This window comes from Balaenoptera acutorostrata, chromosome 4 (genome assembly GCF_949987535.1).
Source record: "Balaenoptera acutorostrata chromosome 4, mBalAcu1.1, whole genome shotgun sequence".
Classification (NCBI taxonomy): Eukaryota; Metazoa; Chordata; class Mammalia; order Artiodactyla; family Balaenopteridae; genus Balaenoptera; species Balaenoptera acutorostrata.
Window position 1 is genome coordinate 67,209,642 of NC_080067.1, and position 26,253 is coordinate 67,235,894.

At 38.2% G+C, this 26,253-nt stretch overlaps 1 protein-coding gene and 1 pseudogene across 7 annotated transcripts in view; both read left to right on the top strand.

The window, feature by feature from the left end:
- YEATS2 (YEATS domain containing 2) overlaps nt 1-26,253 on the top strand; it is a 119,733-nt gene that overhangs the window by 22,452 nt on the left and 71,028 nt on the right. For all 7 annotated transcript variants that reach the window (XM_007195339.3, XM_057544965.1, XM_007195341.3 and 4 more), the window contains exons 2-6: nt 12,808-12,925; nt 18,301-18,398; nt 18,922-19,014; nt 23,419-23,664; nt 25,251-25,366. In XM_007195339.3, coding sequence (XP_007195401.2) covers nt 12,826-12,925; nt 18,301-18,398; nt 18,922-19,014; nt 23,419-23,664; nt 25,251-25,366 — 653 coding nt within the window. In that variant the 5' untranslated portion in view covers nt 12,808-12,825. The remainder of the gene's footprint in view (nt 1-12,807; nt 12,926-18,300; nt 18,399-18,921; nt 19,015-23,418; nt 23,665-25,250; nt 25,367-26,253) is intronic.
- Nucleotides 7,736-8,309, top strand: LOC103013142 (60S ribosomal protein L29-like; annotated as a pseudogene).

Sequence of the window (26,253 nt, forward strand, 5' to 3'; positions counted from 1 at the left end):
TATTAGGCATCAGTTTTATACACATCAGTGTATACATGTCAATCCCAATCGCCCAAATCAGCACACCACCATCCCCACCTCATCGCAGTTTTCCCCCCTTGGTGTCCATATGTCCATTCTCTACATCTGTGTCTCAACTTCTGCCCTGCAAACTGGCTCATCTGTACCATTTTTCTAGGTTCCACATACATGCATTAATATACGATATTTGTTTTTCTCTTTCTGACTTACTTCACTCTGTATGACAGTCTCTAGATCCATCCACTTCTCAACAAATGACTCAATTTCGTTCCTTTTTATGGCTGAGTAATATTCCATTGTATATATGTACCACAACTTCTTTATCCATTCGTCTGTTGATGGGCATTTAGGTTGCTTCCATGACCTGGCTATTGTAAATAGTGCTGCAATGAACATTCGGGTGCACGTGTCTTTTTGAATTACGGTTTTCTCTGGGTATATGCCCAGTAGTGGGATTGCTGGGTCATATGGTAATTCTATTTTTAGTTTTTTAAGGAACCTCCATATTGTTCTCCATAGTGGCTGTATCAATTTACATTCCCACCAACAGTGCAAGAGGGTTCCCTTTTCTCCACACCCTCTCCAGCATTTGTTGTTTGTAGATTTTCTGATGATGCCCATTCTAACAGGAGTGAGGTGATACCTCATTGTAGTTTTGATTTGCATTTCTCTAATAATTAGTGATGTTGAGCATCTTTTCATGTGCTTCGTGGCTGTCTGTATGTCTTCTTTGGAGAAATGTCTATTTAGGTCTTCTGCCCATTTTTGGATTGGGGTGTTTGTTTCTTTGATATTGAGCTGAATGAGCTGTTTATATATTTTGGAGATTAATCCTTTGTCCGTTGATTCATTTGCAAATATTTTCTCCCATTCTGAGGGTTGTCTTTTCGTCTTGTTTATGGTTTCCTTTGCTGTGCAAAAGCTTTGAAGTTTCATTAGGTCCCACTTGTTTATTTTTGTTTTTATTTCCATTACTCTAGGAGGTGGATCGAAAAAGATCTTGCTGTGATTTATGTCAAAGAGTGTTCTTCCTATGTTTTCCTCTAAGAGTTTTATAGTGGCCAGTCTTATATTTAGGTCTCTAATCCATTTTGAGTTTATTTTTGTGTATGGTGTTAGGGAGTATTCTAATTTCATTCTTTTACATGTGGCTGTCCAGTTTTCCCAGCACCACTTATTGAAGAGACTGTCTTTTCTCCATTGTATATCTTTGCCTCCTTTGTCATAGATTAGTTGACCATAGGTGCGTGGGTTAATCTCTGGGCTTTCTATCTTGTTCCATTGATCTATGTTTCTGTTTTTGTGCCAGTACCATATTGTCTTGATTACTGTAGCTTTGTAGTATAGTCTGAAGTCAGGGAGTCTGATTCCTCCAGCTCCATTTTTTTGCCTCAAGACTGCTTTGGCTATTCGGGGTCTTTTGTGTCTCCATACAAATTTTAAGATGATTTGTTCTAGCTCCGTAAAAAATGCCATTGGTAATTTGATAGGGATTGCATTGAATCTGTAGATTGCTTTGGGTAGTATACTCATTTTCACAATGTTGATTCTTCCAATCCAAGAACATGGTATATCTCTCCATCTGTTGGTATCATCTTTAATTTCTTTCATCAGTGTCTTATAGTTTTCTGCATACAGGTCTTTTGTCTCCCTAGGTAGGTTTATGCCTAGGTATTTTATTCTTTTTGTTGCAATGGTAAATGGGAGTGTTTCCATAATTTCTCTTTCAGATTTTTCATCATTAGTGTATAGGAATGCAAGAGATTTCTGTGCATTAATTTTGTAACCTGCAACTTTACCATATTCATTAATCAGCTCTAGCAGTTTTCTGGTGGCAGTTTTAGGATTCTCTATGTATAGTATCATGTCATCCGCAAACAGTGACAGTTTTACTTCTTCTTTTCCAATTTGTATTCCTTTTATTTCTTTTTCTTCTCTGATTGCCGTGGCTAGGACTTCCAGAACTATGTTGAATAATAGTGGTGAGAGTGGACATCCTTGTCTCGTTCCTGATCTTAGAGGAAATGCTTTCAGTTTTTCACCATTGAGAATGATGTTTGCTGTGGGTTTGTCATATATGGCCTTTATTATGTTGAGGTAGGTTCCCTCTATGCCCACTTTCTGGAGAGTTTTTATCAGAAATGGGTGTTGAATTTTTGTCAAAAGCTTTTTCTGCATCTATTGAGATGATCATATGGTTTTTCTTCTTCAATTTGTTAATATGGTGTATCACATTGATTGATTTGCGTATATTGAAGAATCCTTGCATCCCTGGGATAAATCCCACTTGATCGTGGTGTATGATCCTTTTAATGTGTTGTTGGATTCTGTTTGCTAGTATTTTGTTGAGGATTTTTGCATCTATATTCATCAGTGATATTGGTCTGTAATTTTCTTTTTTTGTAGTGTCTTTGTCTGGTTTTGGTATCAGGGTGATGGTGGCCTCATAGAATGAGTTTGGGAGAGTTCCTTCCTCTGCAATTTTTTGGAAGAGTTTGAGAAGGATGGGTGTTAGCTCTTCTCTAAATGTTTGATAGAATTCACCTGTGAAGCCATCTGGTCCTGGACTTTTGTTTGTTGGAAGATTTTTAATCACAGTTTCAATTTCATTACTTGTGATTGGTCTGTTGATATTTTCTGTTTCTTCCTGATTCAGTCTTGGAAGGTTATACCTTTCTAAGAATTTGTCCATTTCTTCCAGGTTGTCCAATATATTGGCATAAAGTTGCTTGTAGTAGTCTCTTAGGATGTTTTGTATTTCTGCGGTGTCTGTTGTAACTTCTCCTTTTTCATTTCTGATTTTATTGATTTGAGTCCTCTCCCTCTTTTTCTTGATGAGTCTGGCTAATGGCTTATCAATTTTGTTTATCTTCTCAAAGAACCAACTTTTAGTTTTATTGATCTTTGCTATTGTTTTCTTTGTTTCTATTTCATTTATTTCTGCTCTGATCTTTATGATTTCTTTCCTTCTGCTAACTTTGGATTTTGTTTGTTCTTCTTTCTCTAGTTTCTTTAGGTGTAATGTTAGATTGTTTACTTGAGATTTTTCTTGTTTCTTTAGGTAGGCTTGTATAGCTATAAACTTCCCTCTTAGAACCGCTTTTGCTGCATCCCATAGGTTTTGGGTCGTCGTGTTTTCATTGTCATTTGTCTCTAGGTATTTTTTTATTTCCTGTTTGATTTCTTCAGTGATCTCTTGGTTATTTAATAACGTATTGTTTAGCCTCCATGTGTTTGTCTTTTTTACGTTTTTTTCCCTGTAATTCATTTCTAATCTCATAGCGTTGTGGTCAGAAAAGATGCTTGATATGATTTCAATTTTCTTAAATTTACTGAGGCTTGATTTGTGACCCAAGATGTGATCTATCCTGGAGAATGTTCCGTGCGCACTTGAGAAGAACGTGTAATCTGCCGTTTTTGGATGGAATGTCCTATATATATCAATTAAATCTATCTGGTCTATTGTGTCATTTAAAGCTTCTGTTTCCTTATTTATTTTCATTTTGGATGATCTGTCCATTGGTGTAAGTGAGGTGTTAAAGTCCCCCACTATTATTGTGTTACTGTCGATTTCCTCTTTTATAGCTGTTAGCAGTTGCCTTATGTATTGAGGTGCTCCTATGTTGGGTGCATATATATTTATAATTGTTATATCTTCTTCTTGGATTGATCCCTGGATCATTATGTAGTGTCCTTCCTTGTCTCTTGTAACATTCTTTATTTTAAAGTCTATTTTATCTGATATGAGTATAGCTACTCCAGCTTTCTTTTGATTTCCATTTGCATGGAATATCTTTTTCCATCCCCTCACTTTCAGTCTGTATGTGTCCCTAGGTCTGAAGTGGGTCTCTTGTAGACAGCATATATATGGGTCTTGTTTTTGTATCCATTCAGCCAGTCTGTGTCTTTTGGTTGGGGCATTTAATCCATTCACGTTTAAGGTAATTATCGATATGTATGTTCCTATGACCATTTTCTTAATTGTCTTGAGTTTGTTTTTGTAGGTCCTTTTCTTCTCTTGTGTTTCCCACTTAGAGAAGTTCCTTTAGCATTTGTTGTAGAGCTGGTTTGGTGGTGCTGAATTCTCTTAGCTTTTGCTTGTCTGTAAAGCTTTTGATTTCTCCATCAAATCTAAATGAGATCCTTGCTGGGTAGAGTAATCTTGGTTGTAGGTTCTTCCCTTTCATCACTTTAAGTATTTCATGCCACTCCCTTCTGGCTTGCAGAGTTTCTGCTGAGAAATCAGCTGTTAACCTTATGGGAGTTCCCTTGTATGTTATTTGTCGTTTTTCCCTTGCTGCTTTCAGTAATTTTTCTTTGTCTTTAATTTTTGCCACTTTGATTACTATGTGTCTCGGCGTGTTTCTCCTTGGGTTTATTCTGTATGGGACTCTCTGCGCTTCCTGGACTTGGGTGGCTATTTCCTTTCCCATGTTAGGGAAGTTTTCGACTATAATCTCTTCAAATATTTTCTCTGGTCCTTTCTCTCTCTCTTCTCCTTCTGGGACCCCTATAATGCGAATGTTGTTGCGTTTAATGTTGTCCCAGAGGTCTCTTATGCTGTCTTCATTTCTTTTCATTCTTTTTTCTTTAGTCTGTTCCGCAGCAGTGAATTCCACCATTCTGTCTTCCAGGTCACTTATCCGTTCTTCTGCCTCAGTTATTCTGCTATTGATTCCTTCTAGTGTAGTTTTCATTTCAGTTATTGTATTGGTCATCTCTGTTTGTTTGTTCTTTAATTCTTCTAGGTCTTTGTTAATCATTTCTTGCATCTTCTCAATCTTTGCCTCCATTCTTATTCCGAGGTCCTGGATCATCTTCACTATCATTATTCTGAATTCTTTTTCTGGAAGGTTGCCTATCTCCACTTCATTTAGTTGTTTTTCTGGGGTTTTTTCTTGTTCCTTCATCTGGTACATAGCCCTCTGCCTTTTCATCTTCTCTTTCTTTCTGTAAGTGTGGTTTTTGGTCCACAGGCTGCAGGATTGTAGTTTTTCTTGCTTCTGTTGTCTGCCCTCTGGTGGTTGAGGCTATCTAAGAGGCTTGATGGGAGGCTCTGGTGGTGGGTAGAGCTGACTGTTGCTGTGGCGGTCAGAGCTCAGTAAAACCTTAATCCACTTGACTGTTGATGGGTGGGGCTGGGTTCCCTCCCTGTTGCTGTGGCGATCAGAGCTCAGTAAAACCTTAATCCAGGGGCTTCCCTGGTGGCGCAGTGGTTGAGAGTCTGCCTGCTAATGCAGGGGACACGGGTTCGACCCCTGGTCTGGGAGGATCCCACATGCCGCGGAGCGGCTGGGCCCGTGAGCCACAACTACTGAGCCTGCGCGTCTGGAGCCTGTGCCCCGCAACGGGAGGGGCCGCGATAGTGAAAGGCCCGCGCACTGCGATGAAGAGCGGTCCCCGCACCGCGATGAGGTGTGGCCCCCACTTGCCGCAACTGGAGAGGGCCCTCGCACGAACCGAGGACCCAACACAGCCAAAAATAAATAAATAAATAAATAAAGTAGCTATAAAATTAAAAAAAAAAAAAAAAAAAAAAACCTTAATCCACTTGACTGTTGATGGGTGGGGCTGGGTTCCCTCCCTGTTGGTTGTTTTGCCTGAGGCAACCCAACACTGGAGCCTACCGGTGCTCTTTGGTGGGGTTAATGGCAGACTCTGGGAGGGCTCACGCCAAGGAGAACTTCCCAGGACCTCTGCTGCCAGTGTCCTTATCCCCACGGTGAAACAGAGCCACCACTCGCCTCTGCAGGAGACCCCCCAACACCAGCAAGTACGTCTGGTTCAGTCTCCCCCAGGGTCACTGCTCCTTCCCCTGGGTCCCGATGCACACATTACTTTGTGTGTGCCCTCCAAGAGTGGGGTCTCTGTTTCCCCCAGTCCTGTCACAGTCCTGCAATCAATTCCCACTAGACTTCAAAGTCTGATTCTCTAGGAATTCCTCCTCCCTTTGCCGGACCCCCAGGTTGGGAAGCCTGACGTGGGGCTCAGAAACTTCACTCCAGTGGGTGGACTTCTGTGGTATAAGTGTTCGCCAGTCTGTGAGTCACCCACCCAGCAGTTATGGGATTTGATTTTACTCTGATTGCGCCCCTCCTACTGTCTCACTGTGGCTTCTCCTCTGTCCTTGGACGTGGGGTATCCTCCTTGGTGAAGTCCAGGGTCTTCCTGTCAATGATTGTCCAGCAGCCAGTTGTGATTCTGGTGCTCTCGCAAGAGGGAGTGAGAGCACGTCCTTCTACTCCGCCATCTTGGTTAATCTCCCTAACAATCTTTTTTGTATTAAATGGTTTTTGCCTTAAATTATTCTCTCTGCCAATAATCTTGCCACGTATGCTTTTTGTTTGCATGTGTCTGTGTGTAATATCTTTACATATCCCTTTATTTTAAACATTTGGCTATAATACCTTTGAAGGCATAGCAATATCAACAAATAGATTTGTAAGTATTATAGAAAGAATGATGAAAGCTAGTAGTTTGTTCCCTGTGGGTATTTATATTTTGGCATGTATTTTAGTTATCCCTTCATTTATTTATTCAGCAAATAATTTATTGAGACCTTCCAGGAACTTTGGAGAGGGAATATGGGGAGAGCTGTGTTCGGTAGTATGATCAGGGAAGGCCTTCTCTGATAAGGCGGGCATTTGAGCTGGCATCTGGTAAAGCTAACCTGGGGGAAGAGCATTCCAGGCAGAAGGAACCATAAGTCCAAAAACCCTAAGGAATGATTGAGGTGTTTTTGAGGAATAGAAGGAAAACCAAGGCTTTCTTGGTGGTGCAGTAGTTAAGAATCCGCCTGCCAGTGCACGGGACACGGGTTCAAGCCCTGGTCTGGGAAGATCCCATATGCTGCAGAGCATCGAGGCACGTGCACCATAGCTACTGAGCCTGTGCTCTAGAGCCCGTGAGCCACAACTACTGAGCCCACGTGCCACAACTACTGAAGCCAGCACGCCTAGAGCCCGTGCTCTGCAACAAGAGAAGCCACCGCAATGAGAAGCCTGCGCAGTGCAACGAAGAGTAGCCCCCGCTCGCCACAACTAGAGAAAGCCCGCACACAGCAACAAAGACCCAACGCAGCCAAAAATAAATAAATGAAATAAATAAATTTTAAAAAGAATAGAAATAAAAAACATTTTAACAAAAAGAAAGAAAATCAGTGTGTCTGGATCTTTAGTGATTAAGGATGGAGAAGCAGGCAGGGCCCAATTCATGTAACATTTTGTAGGTCATTTTAGGAAGTATGATTTTATTCTAAGAGTTATGGGAAGCCACTGGAAGATTTCAAGCAGGAGAGGGCATGTTCAGATATGTTTGTATAGTCCTTTTCTGAGCTGAGCTACAGTTTACATACAGTGAAATACACAGATTTTAAGTGTACAGTTGGAATGGGTTTTTAACGATTGCATGTACCCGTGTAACCTACAGCTTTATTAAGATAAAAAATATTTCGGGGCTTCCCTGGTGGCTCAGTGGTTAAGAATCCGCCTGCCACTGCAAAGGACATGGGTTCAAGCCCTGGCCCGGGAAGATCCCACATGCCGCGGAGCAACTAAGCCCCTGCACCACAACTACTGAGCCTGAGCTCTAGAGCCCGTGAGCCACAACTACTGAGCCTGCGTGCCACAACTACTGAAGCCTGCGCTCCTAGAGCCCGTGCTCTGCAACAAGAGAAGCCACGACAATGAGAAGCCCGCGCACCGCAACAAAGAGTAGCCTCCACTCACCGCAACTAGAGAAAGCCCGCGCACAGCAACGAAGACCCAACACAGCCAAAAAAAAAAAAAAAAAAAGTTCGGTGGGCCCTGGTGCAGACATGGCCAAGTCCAAGAACCACATCACGCACAACCAGTCCCGAAAATGGCACAGAAATGGCATCAAGAAACCCCAATCACAATGATATGAATCTCTTAAGGGGGTGGACCCCAAGTTCCTGAGAAATATGTGTTTTGCCGAGAAGCACAAGAAGGGCCTAAAGAAGATCTAGGTCAACAACGCCAAGGCCATGAGTGCACATGCTGAGGCTATCAAGGCCCTCTTAAAGCCCAAGGAGGTCAAGCCCAAGATCCCAAAGGGCGGCAGCCACAAGCTCAGTCAGCTTGCGTACATCGCTCACCCCAAGTTTGGGAAACAGGCTCGTGCCCGTATCGCTAAGGGTCTAAAGCCTTAAGGCTCTGCCGGCGAAAGGCCAAGGCCAAGGCCGCAGCTGCAGGTACAGCTGCAGCTCCAACTCCAGTCCAGCTCAGGCTCCCAAAGCTGCCTAGACCCCCACAAAGGCTCCAGAGTAGAGGCCTTAATCTACCAATGTGAGGACAGAAGGACCGGTGTGACCCCTGGGCTGCTGTCTGCATGGGACTGGTGTCCCCCTGTGCTATTTGTACAAATAAACGGGGGAAAAAAAGATATAAAATATTTCTGTCACCCCAGAAAGAGTCTTTATTCCTCTTCTCAGTCAGTCTCCACTACCAGCACCCCAACTACTATTCTGTTTTCGTTCGCCATAGATTAATTTGTGTGTTCTTGAACTTCATGTAAATAGGATCATTCAGTATGTGCTCCTGTTATGTGTCTGGCTTCTTTTACTTACCATAATGAAGATTTATTCCTGTTGTTGGTTGTATCGGGAGTTCATTGGTTATACTACAATTTGTTTACCCATTCTCCTGTTTTGTTTTTTGTAGACAATTTTGAAATGGCTATCTGGCTAATAGAGGAGAATGGATTCTCTCATTCACATGTTTAATAAAGGAGCACTAGTTGTCTTATTTACAGAGGGGAAAATATTTTGTTTGAAATGAAAACTACAGAAAGGACAGGGCTAAAGAATTATAAAGTCATTATTAACATGTTAGGAGCATCTGTCTGTATGGAAGCAGATGGAAAATGATTGTACCTGCTGCTCCCCATCCTCCCTCTTAAATCAGATAGGAAAAGTCATCTTGAGTGAAAGCACGAAATACAGTGGTTCTGATGAGATTCAAATGTCATGAGGATCACAGAATTTTATATTGAGAAGGTACCTCACTTAGTAAAGTTTCCAGGAACCTTATTTATCAGATTTTATTCCTTTACCCAAGAGTTGGCCATGTCTTATATGATGTGGTGTTTGCAAGACAGGGTTCCAGGACTAGATTCTAGGTCTTCTCTAACATGAGAACTAAGACCTTTTACTAAGAATTTCTAGTGACCCTATATTACATAATTTTTGTGTTTAAATTGTACAATTTTCCTTTAAAAATTATTTTTCTCTTCAAAGTATAGAGCATTAAAAATTTGTTTGTTTGTTTTTGGTATTTAACCTTTTTCAAAAACTTAGACTTGTTTATGTTATTTGAATGGGTGTGATACAGGGTGGTTTTGCTTTCTTACATTGTATTACAATACATGGGGGGAGGGGAATGTGTATTTTTAAAGTTTAAATTGACAGTGTTTACTTTTTATAAAGAAGCTATTTCAATGAGAGAAAATTTTTAAATTAGAGGAATCAGCATTACATACATTTCTGTATTTGGATTTGGTCCCATGGTATGGAGAAAATCCTTTCTCACAGACAAATTATGAACAGTAACTGATTTTCTTTTTTAACAGTTTACCACGTCAGTATTCTTTTCAATTTCATTTGATTCAAACCCTTAAGAGGATTAGTAGGACATTTTGTTTCAAAGTTGAACCTGACAATATCTAACAACTGTTCGTATTTCCTTTTCATAAATCTCAAAGACAGACAAGAAGAATCCAAAACTTACTATTACATGGATCATTTGTTACACATTCCACATACTTACTTATTACATCATGGTGAGAGCATGCCTTGGCAGATGTGCCTAGCCTTAGGTAGCATGTACTTGAATGTGGCATGTATGTCCTTTAGTATTGTTCTTGGTAGAACAGAAGCAGACCTCAATTACTAAAAATGTTCAGTACAGACCTAAATCTTCCTCAACATGTTTATCAGGAGGAGCTCAAACCTATGCCCAAAGATGACAGGAAAGGCTTTATTTACAGGGGCTGCATGAAAATGTGAATTACCTTGACAGCATAAGTTAATTCATTGGTGGTTTCTTCCTTACCCACCGCACCCCCTTGCACCTCCAAAATCTTCTCTTTTTTCCCTTCTATTCTCTCAGTTTTAGAGCACAAGTCAAAAGAGAATTTTGCTTTATCCCTTAAGTGAGGGTAAAACAAAATACTGTTTTCTTCAAGAATCCCCAACCTTTTGGGGGAGGAGCCACCATTACTCCTGAGAGTACTTGGGGAGAGAGGGGGTGTGGGAAGAGAATATGGAGATTATGAAGTCCGCTAGATGGATGAGTAAAGGTGATGCTGGACTCATTCATTTTTACAGATAATCTGGTAAGACTCTTGGTAAACTGTAGAAGACAGGTGGTCACTGAGGAAATGGTATGGTGCAAAACAGATTGGATATCTGCTATGATGTATCTACTTCTGATACCAGGTTTATCTTGATAGTAGGAGGGTTTGTTGTTGTTGTTCTTTTTCTATCTGCATTAAGGAAAAAGGAGTGAGGTTTATTGATTTTTTTTTAAAAAACATTTTTAATTTTATTTATTTATTTTTGGCTGTGTTGGGTCTTCGTTTCTGTGCGAGGGCTTTCTCTAGTTGCGGCAAGCGGGGGCCACTCTTCATTGCGGTGCGCGGGCCTCTCACTATCGTGGCCTCTCTTGTTGCGGAGCACAGGCCCCAGACGCGCAGGCTCAGTAGTTGTGGCTCACGGGCCTAGTTGCTCCGCGGCATGTGGGATCTTCCCGGACCAGGGCTCAAACCCGTGTTCCCTGCATTGGCAGGCAGATTCTCAACCACTGTGCCACCAGGGAAGCCCAGGTTTATTGATTTTTAAGAAAGTATTATTTATGTAACTGCCCAAGATTTTTTCAGGTTGTCTATAACTAGTTGCCGACCAAATGGAGAAGGCTGAAAGAACAATACCCTACTCTCACTTTTTATAAGCTTTAAAAACAGAAAATAATAGTTGGATTCAGGACTCTCCAAAAATACTCATTTATATTCTAAATTAGAGCAGGTAGGTAATGATTGTGAACAAACATTAAATGGCTTGATTTAGGATGTTTATAAATGCTGGGGGGGAGCAGGTAGGACATTTTAAAGCTTAGGGCCATTATACAAAATAACAATTATAAGAAAAATGTTCTAGATCCAGGATTTACGTACATATCATTACATAATGAGTCTCTCCCAGCTGAATCAAGTGAGTCTACCTCAGAGATGGGTGAAAGAACTGGACTAAGAGCTGAGAGGCTTTTAAATTGTTATTTCTGTTTTAACTTTGAGTGAATAAAAAAATAATAATTTTTGAGTTATATTTTATTTTCATTAATTTTATTTTAAAACTGTTTATAACCTCAATAAATACATTTTGTGTATTTTTGCCTTTGGTTAGGTAAATAATCTCCATCAGTGGTAGAGGAGAGGTTTGGAAATTAGGGAGCTCTTCTTGTCTTTTCTGTCATAGATCAGTCTTCTAAGGGGCAACTCATCTAACCTCCCTGGACCAGTTTTCTTATCTGTCAGTAGACCCTCGCTGCCCAGTAAGGGACCCACTAAGCCACAGGTTGTTATTGAGCCTTTGTAATGTGGCTAGTCCAAATTAAGGTGTACTCTAGGTGTAAAAGACTTAGTACAAAGGTAAGAATGTAGAATATCTTATTGCTAATTTGTTTATATTGATTATATCATTGGAATGATAATATTTTGGGTACATTGATTAAATAAGATGTATTATTAAAATTAATTTCACCCATTTCTTTTTCTTTTTTTAAATGTGGGCACTAGAAAATGTTTATTTCCGTTTGTGGCTCACATTATGTTGCTTTTGGATAGTGCTGATCTGTACAGCATTTCCTAAACTGACTCATGAAATATTAATAAGTGCTCAATGAAACACAGTTTGGAAGAGGAGCGGTGTCCAGTGGAACTTTCTGCAGTGATAAAATGGTCTGCATCTCTGTTGTCCAATTTAGTAGCTACTGGCCCTGATGGCTATTGAGCACTTGAAATGTAGCTAGTGTTCTGAAATGTAGGAAAGGGAACTGAATTTTAAATATTATTTAATTTTAATTAACTTTAAGGAGCCACGTATGGCTAGTGGCTAATGTATTGGGACAGTGCAGATCTAAAGATTTATGGGACGGTTTTGTTTAAAGACTTGTATACCTAGGACTTGTTTACCATATTGCAAGCTTGTTAGTTTAATATAAGTCTATACAGTTTGTGTTTATTATGAATAATAATAAATGATCAGTAACAATAATATTTATTAAATACTTGTTATATAGCATGTACTATGTAAATACCAGAGAGAGGATTTGTATAATAAATTATTTACTGAGGATTTGTATAATAAATTGTTTACTGAGCTATATTGCTCGTATTCTGTAATATATTTGATGCATTGTGGTTTCCAGGATATTGTGGGCTTACCATGTTTTCATCAAAATCTGGTTTCTTTTCTTTCTATATGAGGTCCCTTCTGTGAAAGCCTGGCTCCTTTTGGAAGGTCTGAACAATGTGCTGCCTTGTTAAAGGATTTTCTTTTGAAAGGGAAACGCATGCTTTGTAACAGATGATGATTTTTTTTCAGTGAACTTCTGAAGTTAGTTATGTTTTTAGCTTTAAAAGGGATGTGTGTGTATTTACACAGACTTATAAATATCAGTATTATGTAATATTTATTCCTTTTGTATGTGTGTACACATGTAAGTATTGATATCAAGCAGTGTTATTAATTAATGTATTATTGCTTCACAGTGAAGAACGAATGTCATCATGTCTGGAATCAAGCGAACAATCAAAGAAACTGACCCTGATTATGAGGATGTATCTGTGGCCCTTCCAAATAAGCGGCATAAAGCAATTGAGAATTCAGGTAGAAATTCACTTGCCTTAGGAAATTATTTCTTTGTTGACATATGCCTCCCTATAAGATTTATAGGAACTAAAATGAAATGCATGTCCACTATTGTGTATATTTTGAAGAGGTTTGTGAGAGGGATTAGCTAAGTGCTCTGTTTAATAGTAATATACCATGTGTGGCATAAAAGGCTGGAACATAATCAGGTAGACTGTGAAAGTGTCAGTAATGAGACAGGCTCTAAGTTTTAGCTATCATTGTATGTTAGGTGTAATCGTAAAGTCTTAGCAATGTGTGTACTACAATGTGGTATCATGTGAGATGATTATAGGTGGTACATGAATTAAGGTTTTTTATTTTAATAGTTAGTGTTAATGTCTATAGAAAAGATAATGGTCTTATCAGACTTGCAGTTTCATGGCTACTGCTTAGGATAAGGCTAACTTTTTTTTTTTTAATTTTAATTCTATTGGAGTATAGTTGATTTAAAATGTTGTGTTAGTTTCAGGTGTACAGCAGAGTGATTCAGTTATACACATACATATATTCATTCTTTTTTAGATTCTTTTCTCATATAGATTATCACAGAATGTCGAGTAGAGTTCCCTGTGCTATACAGTAGGTCCTTGTTTATCTATCTTATGTATAGTAGTGGGTGTATTTCATCCCAAGCTCCTTATTTATCCCTCCCCCCAAGGGCTAACACTTTTTAAAAATACTATTTAATGGCGTTAATTAGATGTTTCACATGGTTCTCAGATGTGGTAGGTAACTTGAAGGTGGGATATGAATGATGGAAATTTGGGAAACACTGATCTTTGCACTTAGCTGGTGGTGGCTTAGTTAAGGCTCAGAGGCATTAAATTACTTGCCCAAGATCATTTAATTAGTTGGAGACCAGATCATCTGTAGTTACCCAGAATGTTTTAAGCTGTCTCAAAAAAAGTGGCTATATTTGAGTTTCTAATACAAAATATTGCTAAAATTCATCACTGTTTATTTAAAAAATAAATCTATGTAAGTTATTACAGCTAGATGAAGAAGGTCTCAAAGTCATAGATAAGGTGCTGCAGCTCCACAGAGATCAGAGCCCCAAGGTTAAGTGGTGAAGGAAATTCCTGTCTGTGTAAGTGCAGTCAAGTCATATGTACCCCACAAAAGTCTCTGTGTACCGGAAATGATCAAATCCAGTTCCAAACAATAAAAACATTCCACTGAAACTTTTCTCTCCATTCAGTTGTAATTTTATTTACAAGGATATGTCATTTGCTTTCAATAACAAGCCAGATAAATATGAAAGTATCATGAAACTTAAATTCATTATTCAAATGCATCACATGGCGTATCTTTTTTGTAATAAAAATAGGAAAAGGGAAAACTTATTGTTTTAGGAAACATCGTAATTTCAATTTAAATCTAATGTAAGTTCCCAAATACGTAGCCTAAGCAGGGACAGTTTTTTGTTACTAAGTGCCAATTTGCCGTTCTTCTTCTTGGTGTCCATTCTCAACCTAATTCCTAATAAAGATTTTATTTTTATTCTTCAGAATTTTTCTCAAAGCAGGTTTGGTAGGATGCTTCCCTTTTCTTTTTTTTTTTTAAATATAAATTTATTTATTTTTGGCTACATTGGGTCTTCGTTGCTGCACACGGGCTTTCTCTAGTTGCGGTGAGCGGGGGCTACTCTTTGTTGTGGCGCGCGGGCTTCTCATTGCACTGGCTTCTCTTGTTGCGGAGCACGGGCTCTAGGCATGCAGGCTTCAGTAGTTGTGGCACACAGGCTTCAGTAGTTGTGGCTTGCGGGCTCTAGAGCGCAGGCTCAGTAGTTGTGGTGCACGGGCTCAGTTGCTCTGTGGCATGTGGGATCTTGCTGGACCAGGGCTTGAACCTGTGTCCCCTGCATTGGCAGGTGGATTCTTAACCACTGCGCCACCAGGGAAGTCCCAGGATGCTTCCCTTTTCTTTTTTTTTTTTTTTAAAAGTTAATACTGTTTTTTTTTGTTTTGTTTTTTTTTAAAGGTTTTATTTATTTATTTATTTATGGCTGTGTTGGGTCTTCGTTTCTGTGTGAGGGCTTTCTCTAGTTGTGGCAAGCGGGGCCACTCTTCATCGCGGTGCGCGGGCCTCTCATTATCGCGGCCTCTCTTGTTGCGGAGCACAGGCTCCAGACGCGCAGGCTCAGTAATTGTGGCTCACGGGCCTAGTTGCTCCGTGGCATGTGGGATCCTCCCAGACCAGGGCTCGAACCCGCGTCCCCTGCATTGGCAGGCAGATTCTCAACCACTGCGCCACCAGGGAAGCCCTTCCCTTTTCTTAAATGGTTTTATTTTGTTTGGCTTTAGTTTTCCTTGTTTCATGGAAGAGATAATTTAGAATTCCTTTTTTCTGAGAAGCTTATGATAAAACAGCCTGCATTGATAACAGTCTCTGACTTTTAGCCTCCCCTAAGATTATCTGCTGGTTTCCAAATATATACAAGGTTTATATATACAAGGATACATGCAGTAATACTAGAAAAAACTCTTTTCATCAGATATGAGGAAAGGTTAGTCATTTGCTTCAGTGCAGGCATATCCACAAGAATGCTTATACCAGCACTAGTTTTATTTATTTATTTATTTATTTATTTATTTAACATCTTTATTGGAGTATAAGTGCTTTACAGTGGTGTGTTAGTTTCTGCTGTATAACAAAGTGAATCAGCTATACGTATACATATATCCCCATATCTCCTCCCTCTTGCGTTTCCCTCCCACCCTCCCTATCCCACCCCTCTAGGTGGTCACAAAGCCCCGAGCTGATCTCCATGTGCTATGCGACTGCTTCCCACTAGCTATGTATTTTACATTTGGTAGAGTATATATGTCCATGCCACTCTCTCACTTCGTCCCAGCTTACCCTTCCCCCTCCCCGTGTCCTCAAGTCCACTCTCTACATCTGCGTCTTTATACCTGTCCTGCCCCTAGGTTCTTCAGAACCATTTTTTTTTTAGATTCCATATATATGTGTTAGCATACGGTATTTGTTTTTCTCTTTCTGACTTACTTCACTCTGTATGACAGACTCTAGGTCCATCCACCTCACTACAAATAACTCAGTTTCGTTCCTTTTTATGGCTGAGTAATATTCCATTGTATATATGTGCCACATCTTCTTTATCCATTCATCTGTCGATGGACACTTAGGTTGCTTCCATGTCCTGACTATTGTAAATAGAGCTGCAGTGAACATTGTGGTACATGTCTCTTTTTGAATTATGGTTTTCTCAGGGTATATGCCCAGTACTGGGATTGCTGGGTCATATGGTAGTTCTCTTTTTAGTTTTTTAAGGAACCACTATACTGTTCTCCATAGTGACTGTATTAATTTACATTCCCACCAACAGTGCAAGAGGGTTCCCTTTTCTCCACACCCTCTCCAGCATTTATTGTTTGTAGGTTTTTTGATGATGGCCATTCTGGCCGGTGTGAGGTGATACCTCATGGTGGTTTTGATTTGTATTTCTCTAATGATTAGTGATGTTGAGCATCATTTCATGTGTTTTTTGGCAACCTATATATCTTCTTTGGAGAAATGTCTATTTAGGTCTTTTGCCCATTCTTGGATTGGGTTGTTTGTTTTTTTGATATTGAGCTGCATGAGCTGCTTGTAAATTTTGGAGATTAATCCTTTGTAAGTTGCTTCATTTGCAAATATTTTCTCCCATTCTGAGGGTTCTCTTTTCGTCTTGTTTATGTTTTCCTTTGCTGTGCAAAAGCTTTTAAGTTTCATTAGGTCCCATGTGTTTATTTTTGTTTTTATTTCCATTTCTCTAGGAGGTGGGTCAAAAAGGATGTTTCTGTGATTTATGTCATAGAGTGCTCTGCCTATATTTTCCTCGAAGAGTTTTATAGTGTCTGGCCTTACATTTAGGTCTTTAATCCATTTTGAGTTTATTTTTGTGTATGGTGTTAGGGAGTGTTCTAATTTCATTCTTTTACATGTAGCTGTCCAGTTTTCCCAGCACCATTTATTGAAGAGGCTGTTTTATTCTCCATTGTATATTCTTGCCTCCATTATCAAAAATAAGGTGACCATATGCCAGCACTAGTTTTAAATTGGCAGTCTAGTGGCATATTTTACGGGGAGAAAATGACATGGGTGATCAAGGATCCAAATTTTCTCTGCAATTTTTTTTACACCCCAAAGCATGGGTAGTGATTTTTTCATATTACAAACACAGGATCATTATGCAAAATCCCAGGTTTTTCAAGCAGTCATTCGACTCTTCTTTTTTTATTCTCTTGTAATCAAACTACATTTCATATCTGATGTTTTTAACTCTTTGAATTGCATATTACCCTGAGTAGTCAATTGCCTTCAGAGACATTTTCTTTCCTTTTGAATTCTTTCTTTGCTGGTTCCTTCAGGTAGTTGTAATCAGAAACTGCTGAATTGCATGCTAGATCCTAACTTCCTGCCTTCTTATGAACTGCTTTTGTGTCACAGACTACTTCTTCCTCTAGCTAACTCTTTACTTTCTTTTTCCTTGGGGTTATGGTTTTTCAGAAGTCACCATGTATTTCTCTCGGAATCTTCATGGGTTTCTTTTTCTTTTTTGGTAATTTTATTTTGATGTGACTTCAAACAGAAAAATTGCAAGGAGAATTTGTATGTCTTTTGTCCAGATTAATTCACCAGTTGTTTACATTTTGCCTCATTTGGTTTATCATTCTTTTCCCCCACCCCCAATCCATACACACACATACTACACAAATGCATGTATGCACGCAGGTATATATGCACATCATTTTTTCAAAATCATCTGAAGATACATTAGACACTTGTAAACACTTGTGTATTTCCTAAGGACAAATTTCTTATGTAATCACAGTACAATTATCAGAAGCAGGAAATTTTAACATTTTACATTACATTATCTAATCTGCTGTCCATATTCAAGTTTTACCAGTTGTCCCAGTATTTTATAACTATTCCCCCTCTCCAGGATCACACAATGCATTTAGTTGTTATATCCCTTTAGTCTCTTTTAATCTCCTCAACTTTTCTTTGTCTTTCTTGACTTTAGTATTTGAATGCATAGGCCAGTTATTTTATACAGTGTCCTTCAATTTAGGTTTGTCTGATGTTCGCTGTGATTAGATTCAGTGTTTTTAGCAGGAACGCCACAGAGTGGTGGAGTCTTGTCAGTATATCATATCAGAAAACATGCGAGGTCAGTTTGCTTGAATATTTGGTGATGTTAACTTTTCATTATTGATTAAGGTGATGACCATTAGGTTTCTCCACTTCAGAGTTACTGTTTCTGGGTTTCTTTTGTTGCTTGCTGAGTTGAATCAAGGCGGCAACTGATTAATTAGACCTTGGATTATTGTATGTTCTTTGTGCAGCTCGAGATGCTGCTGTGCAGAAGATTGAGACTATTATCAAGGAACAATTTGCACTTGAAATGAAGAATAAGGAACATGAAATTGAGGTCATTGACCAGGTATAATGATGTTAAATTAAAAATAAAGGAACAGAACTATTGAAAAAAAACTACGTGTGATGAATTTTTAAAAATCTGTTGAGATGGAATTATGGTGTATTTTTCCCCTTTGCTGTTCTTTTAAAAGGAGCTTTCTCGTTTTTGGGAAAAAAGACCTGCGCCTTTTTTTTTTTTCTTTAAATGACATTGCAGAAAAAGATTAAAAAATCACTTGAAATTCCATCCCAAAAGATAATTCCTCTTTGCTTTTGTGCTCAATATCTTTGTGGACATTTCTCAATGAATATGCATATATACATACAAATACATATTAATATGTCTATATATTCTTGCAAACATCATATTTTGTCATCCTTTTAAATATTTTGCCAATCTGATAGGTGGAAAATGGTCATTTCTATTTGCCTTTCTTTGATTATTAGAGAAGTTGAACCTTTGGGTTCATTTACATTTCTTATGAATTGTTTGTATATCTCTTCTGTCATTTCCATTTTTAAAAGTAATTAATTAATATTTATTTTAGCGACTAATTGAGGCAAGAAGGATGATGGATAAACTTCGTGCCTGCATTGTTGCAAACTACTATGCTTCTGCAGGACTTCTGAAAGTTTCTGAGGTAAGTTTTCCTCATATGCAGTCATTTCTGGCCACCCATATTGTTGTGTGAAGAGAAATTAGTCTTGATGTGAAATCCCTGCCTTCAAAACATTTCTTATATTGACCTTTCGAATTCAAGAAGCCTAGCCTGCCTTCCTGGGAATATACGTAAATTTATCATTGTGTTCAACCATATCCTTTAATTATACCTCTCTACATTGTCAATAATTGTTAAGTAACATTTTTTTCTTTTTGCTTAATTGTTCTGTAACTAGTTGTTAGCACTGTTGCTAGGCTTTGCAGATACAAAGATGAGTGTGACCCTGTTCTAACTTGCCTTATTCCTCTTCATTTGAGTATGGATGGTTTTGGAATAAATTATAGATCGATTCATTTTTCTCTGACCTTTTACTACTAATGAATGACAATTGTTAGTTTCAGTAGATTGACTCTATTCAAGAAGCCCTGATTTTTTTCCCCCCTTTTTGTGAAAATTTTCAAATATATAGAGAAGGTGAAATAAGCACTTGTTTATGCATCACTTAGCTTCAGCAGTTTTAACATTTTGCCATGTTTGCTTTATCTATCTTATTTTTGTCTAAAACGTTAAAAAGTAAGTTCCAAGCATCGTGACACTTCATCCCTAAATACTTAATCCTAAAGGATCGTCTTCTGTGTAGTCACAATACCTAAGAGAATGAGTCCCTAATATTATTTGATAATCAGTCCATATTCAGGTTTTCCCAGTTGTCCCCAAAATATCTTTAAAGTTGGGGTTTTTTTTGTTTTTTGTTTTTGGACAGGATCCAGTCAGGGTTCATGGGTTACATTTGGCTGTTTTGTTTCTCTAGTCTCATTTTATCTAGAACAGTTCTCCCACCTTTTTTTCCCCTGTGATATTGACTTATTTGAAGAGACCAGGCCATTTATGTTGTAGAATGTCCCACATTTTGGATTTTTTTCCCCTTGGGTTGTTCCTTCATTCCTTCTATTTTTCTGTAAAATAAGAGTCAAGTCTAAAGATGTGATTAGATTAAGGTTGAGTCTTTTTGGAGATAGTACTTCATAGGTAATGCTATATACTTCATATTGTATCACATTAGGAGACATAGTATCAGGTTGTGCTACTGTTAGTGATACTAAGTTTAGTCATGGTTAATGTGATTACCACTAGATTGCTCCAATTATAAAGGATGGGGATAAGATTGAACTGATACAGAAGTATTTCTTCTTGTTTGACGTTTTTATAATTTCAGCATAAGTTTTGTTTTTTCTTAAGTTTTTTCCAGTTAGAATTAGATAATTCTCCTCTTGGACAGTACTGGCTCAATGAGAATAGTGGAAGGGCTGCAGGGAGCATAGTAGCATGCTGCTTTGCATCATTCCCTGTGGTTTTTACAGATAAGAGGTACCTGCCATATATAGGCTTTTGTGTCATCCTGTGGAGCTTTAGGGTATTAGGTATCTGAAGCATTATTTGAGGTTAATCTTAGGTGGTAGATAGTTGTTTCTTCTACTGCAGAAGTTTCCATATTACATTTTAGAGTCTGAACTACTTTGCTCGAGCTACCATAACAAATTACCACAAGCTTGGTGGCTTAAAACAACAGAAATTTGGGACTTCCTTGGTGACGCAGTGGGTAAGACTCTGCACTCCCAATGCAGGGGACCCAGGTTCGATCCCTGGTCAGGGAACTATATCCCACATGCATGATGCAGCTGAGAGTTCACGCATGCCACAACTAAGGAGCCCATGAGCCACAGCTAAGGAGCCCGTGTGCTGCAACTAAGGAGCTGGAGAGCCTCAACTAAGGAGCCCACCTCCTGCAGCTAAGACCCTGCGCAACCAAATAAATTTTATAAATAAATAAATAAAGGAACCAGACTTTAAAAAAAACCAAAACAAAACAGGAATTTATTATCTCATGATTCTAGAGGCTAGCAGTCCAAAATCAAGTATGTTGGTGGCTAGGCCATGCTCCCTCTGAAGACTCTAGGGAAGAATTCTTGTCTTCTCCTAGCTTCCGGTGGTTGCTAGCAGTACTTGGCATTCCTTGGCTTGTAGCTGCATCACTCCAATTTCTGCCTTTAACATGGACTTTTCCCTTTGTGTGTCTTCTCTGTTTCTTTCTGTATCCAACTTTCCCTCTTTTAAGAATACTAGTCATTGAAGTAAGGCCTACCCAAATCCAGTATGACATCATCTTAACTTGATTACATCTGAAAAGACTGTATTTTCAAATAGTCACATTCACAGGTCTAGGTGGACATGAATTTTTGGGAGACACTGTTAACCCAGGGCAGATTCTAAAGTCATCTGTCATATGGCTTGCTATTAGATTCAACAAGATGCACATTGCAATCTAGCATCTGCCTGACATAGGACTGTAGCTACTCTGAAGAGCTGGTTATTCATTTAATGTTTTGATGCCTTTTTTTTTAAACCATTAGCAGTACTGAACTGTGCTATTTGATAGTCTAGAAATGTACTGATTTTTATCTTGTTATATTCTGATTGGGATTTATTTAAGGATATTTAGGTATATTTTTATCTTTTAGGATCTGCCAATTAATTATTTTTAGTTTGCTCTAACAAAATACATTTATAGCTCTAAAATAAACCTTTATTATTGAAGTACAACAACAGCTCTGTTGCTTTGACTCTGAAACACTGGTCTCTGGCTCCCTTTTACGTGCTAAAACAATTATTATTATTATTATTTTTAACATCTTTATTGAAGTATAATTGCTTTACAATGGTGTGTTAGTTTCTGCTTTAAAACAAAGTGAATCAGTTATACATATACATACGTTCCCATATCTCTTCCCTCTTGCATCTCCCTCCCTCCCACCCTCCCTATCCCACCCGTCTAGGTGGTCACAAAGCACCGAGCTGATCTCCCTGTGCTATGCGGCTGCTTCCCACTAGCTATCTATTTTACATTTGGTAGTGTATATATGTCCATGACACTCTCTCACCCTGTCACATCTCACCCCTCCCCCTCCCCATATCCTCAAGTCCATTCTTTAGTCGGTCTGTGTCTTTATTCCCATCTTGCCACTAGGTTCTTCATGACCTTTTTCTTTTTTTTTTTTTCCTTAGATTCCATATATATGTGTTAGCATACTGTATTTGTTTTTCTCTTTCTGACTTACTTCACTCTGTATGACAGACTCTAACTCCATCCACCTCATTACAAATACCTCCATTTCATTTCTTTTTATGGCTGAGTAATATTCCATTGTATATATGTGCCACATCTTCTTTATCCATTCATCCGATGATGGACATTTTGGTTGCTTCCATGTCCTGGCTATTGTAAATAGAGCTGCAATGAACATTTTGGTACATGACTCTTTTTGAATTATGGTTTTCTCAGGGTATATGCCCAGTAGTGGGATTGCTGGATCGTATGGTAGTTCTATTTTTAGTAAAACAATTATTTTTAATTTCAATTAAGCAATTTCTAAAGCTGGGCTTCCTAGGAAGTAACTACATTATAACAACACACTATTTTATATGCAAGTAACAAAACACAGAAAAATACCCTAGGCAGCCTTCAGTACTGGACTGAGGACAGACTGTATATCATTATTAATCATTTTAAACCATTCTATGCTACATTTTATTCCTACGTGGGAGCCATTTTACATACACATTTTTTAAAATCTTTATATTTCTTACAGGAATGTTTTATTTAGAGCAGTTGATGTATTTGTATCAAGCAATGTGACGTTTATTTTTTTTTAAGTCAAATCTGACTTTCTATGTGTTACTATATATATATATTTTTTAAATTTTTTAATTTAATTTATTTATTTTTGGCTGTGTTGGGTTTTCGTTGCTCTGCGTGGGCTTTCTTTAGTTGCGGCGAGTGGGGGCTACTCTTAGTTGCGGTGTGTGGGCTTCTCATCGCGGTGGCTTCTCTTGTTGCGGAGCACAGGCTCTAGACATGTGGGCTTCAGTAGTTGTGGCACATGGGCTCAGTAGTTGTGGCTCACAGGTTCTAGAGCGCAGGCTCAGTAGTTGTGGCGCATGGGCTTAGTTGCTCCATGGCATGTGGGATCTTCCTGGACCAGGGCTCGAACCCATGTCCCCTGCATTGGCAGGCGGATTCTTAACCACTGTGCCACCAGGGAAGTCCCTATATATTTATCTTTACTTTTAATTTACCTTCTGAGGACTTGCATCTTTAGCTTTTATTGTTAGGACCTTTGCATAATTATTTATCATTCTCTAGTTTTTGTTTTGTTGATTTGGACCACATTAAGGAGTTTGGACTTCATTTTAATGGGAGTGGGGTGATTTTGAAGGATTTTAAGCATGATTGGAAATAGATAAGCGTTTTTGGAAAGATCAAACTTTTGCCTACTTTTGTTGGATATGATTAAAAGTTTGTTTTGCTTACCCTCATTTTTGCAGGGATCAAAGACATGTGATACAATGGTTTTTAATCATCCTGCTATCAAGAAATTTTTGGAATCACCATCTAGGTCATCATCTCCTGCCAATCAGAGATCAGAAACACCATCAGCCAATCATTCAGAAAGTGATTCTTTATCTCAACACAATGACTTCTTATCTGATAAAGACACTAACAGCAATTTGGACATAGAGGAAAGACTCTCAAGCAACACAGAGCAGAGACCAAGCCGAAATACTGGAAGGGTATAGTTGGATGGATGGGAGGGAGCTGAAAGAGAAGGGAACCAGTATTTATTAAGAATGCACATATTATTCATTTAACCTTCATAGGAACCATAGGATATAAGTTAATTATAGCCCTTTTAGAGATGGGGAAACTGCATCTCTATGAGGTTTAAGTTATATTTGTTCACAGGTATCAGAACTGAGAATTAAACTTTTGTCTTTTTATATTTGTCCACAGTATCAGAACTGAGAATCAAACCTGTGTCTTTTTGATTTTACAATTCAAGGCTCCTGTGTACCGCACAACTCCTAGATGCCATTCATGTAGATATGAAAGAAATTTTGAGGAGTTGGCAGTACTGTGACCTTGCCCAAGGTCCTTCCACTCTATCATGTTTATTCTCTCAAGAGCAGTGGCTCTTCATCAGTTTCCTCTTTGAAACTTTATGTTCTAAGATACTTTAATAACTGGAGGAAATTTGAAAAACAATAAGTAGAATTGAAAACTGTTTATTGCTCTTTGATCCTGTCAGTTTGTAATTTGAATTCCCATCTCAAGCTGCTCTGAACTTCTTGGTGTAATACTTGGCTCTAGAATCCTTACTGGATAAGACCAGTGGTTTTTCTCAGCCAGATGTTCTGTGATAGAGGAAATTCCCAGGCTGCTTTCCACATACTCAGACATCAAAGATTTGATTATTTTGATAAAATTAAAAAATGTTTCTGATTACAAATTCATATATGTTCATTTTTAAAAATTTTAAACTACAGAAAAGTAAGAGAGAGTAGAAAAGTCATTCATAATGCCACCACCCAAAATCAGAACTCTTAGTGTTTGGATTTAGTTGTCTCCTTCTAGTATACTTTCTGGGGAAATACTGCATATGTTTTTCTTTTTTTAATTAAAATGAATTTAGGTCACACTAGTCATAGGATTCAGAAACCTACTATCTTTTATGTAATATGCATGCTCATGTTTATGTAACAGATATTTAATGTTTACTGTGTACCAAGCATTTTTCTAAAAACTGTACAAAACCGTCATCTGAGATAGATACTATTATCATCCTTATTTTATAGATGAGGAAATAGAGACAGAAAAGTTAAGTAATTACCCAAGATGACACATCTAGTAAATGTAAGGGCCAAGGCTTAAACACTGGCTGTCTATATCCATAGTCAAACTTTAAATTAACCATTATGTTTATGTTACTTCTTATTGAAAAATTTGTAATAGTACAGAAGATTGAAAAGAAAGTAAGTTCCGTTGACCCCTTTCCCCATTTCCATTTCCCAGAGGTAACTGTTGTAGTAGTTTCTTGTGTATCCTTCCACATCCTATTTGCATATACAAAGCAGCTGTTTATGACTGTTACAAACACACACACATATGTGGAATTACAGTGTACAAACTTTTTCTATAAACTAATGCAAAAATTATAGTAAAATTATTCTTTCATGCTCTGAGAGCAGCTACAAAGCCAGGCAATTTTGTAATTTAAAAAAAATTGAGTTAGTCCATTCATACCTTTTATGATTTTGTGGTTTCTGCCTATTGAAAATTGTCTAAATTGAAAATGAAACTTGATTATGATTTTTTCTAGGACACTTCTGGTATTACTGGCTCCCATAAAACAGAGCAGAGGAATACTGATCTTACAGGAGATGAGACTTCACGACTTTTTGTGAAGAAAACAATAGTAGTGGGCAATGTGTCCAAGTGAGTATTCAGTTGAATTGTCTCATTTTCAGTCATCCATTTTTGGTAATCCTCTGGCATACTCTTATTATCATAGTATTACAGTAAGTATAGGCCTCAAGGATTCTTTTTCCCAAACGCTTAGTTGTTTTAAAAGTGAATGGAAGTCCAGAGACTTGAGACTGCTTCAGTGTGTCTGCTAATCTTTGACGTAGGATAAAATTGTGCTTGGTAAAAATTTTGTAGACGTGAACGTTTATGCAAATGGTGTGTTTTATTAGGCATGTTAGTGTGGATAACTTTGGAGGAACTTTTGACTTCTTCTGGCCTAGTTCTATCCTTAGCGGCCTTTCCTAATTCCTAAAAATGTTTATTTGGTTGCCCAAATTGAAATGTTTTAAATTTATAACAAAAGGTTGTAGAGCAAGTCTTGAAGACAGAATTCCTTCAAGCTAAAGGGCTATCTCTTTAACAGTATGATCTCATGCTGTCTTACGGAAGCATCATCATTTTTGCCGAGTATCTAGGAATGGATAAAGACATCATAAATCTTCAAACAGCATAAGAATGTTATTTCCTCACAAAGCCTTATTTGCCCTTCTCCTCACTAGGCATATTTCCTCTATGCTCTCTTGTCATTTTTATCATATTATATAGTTATTTCCTATTTTCATATATTTTTTCAAATCAGACTGAATCTCTTTTGGGTAGACAGTATATCTTGTTTGTTTTTGTATCTTGCAGTAGTTGGTGTTCAGTAAATATTTGACTGATGAATGAATCAGTATATTTATGAAAACTGTAATTGGATTCAATTACTGAAAATAAAGGATTCAGAATTAAAGTAAATATCTGGGGAGGGGGAATCAGATCTCGGGGGAGTCTTCCAAGTCCCAGTTAATGGACCA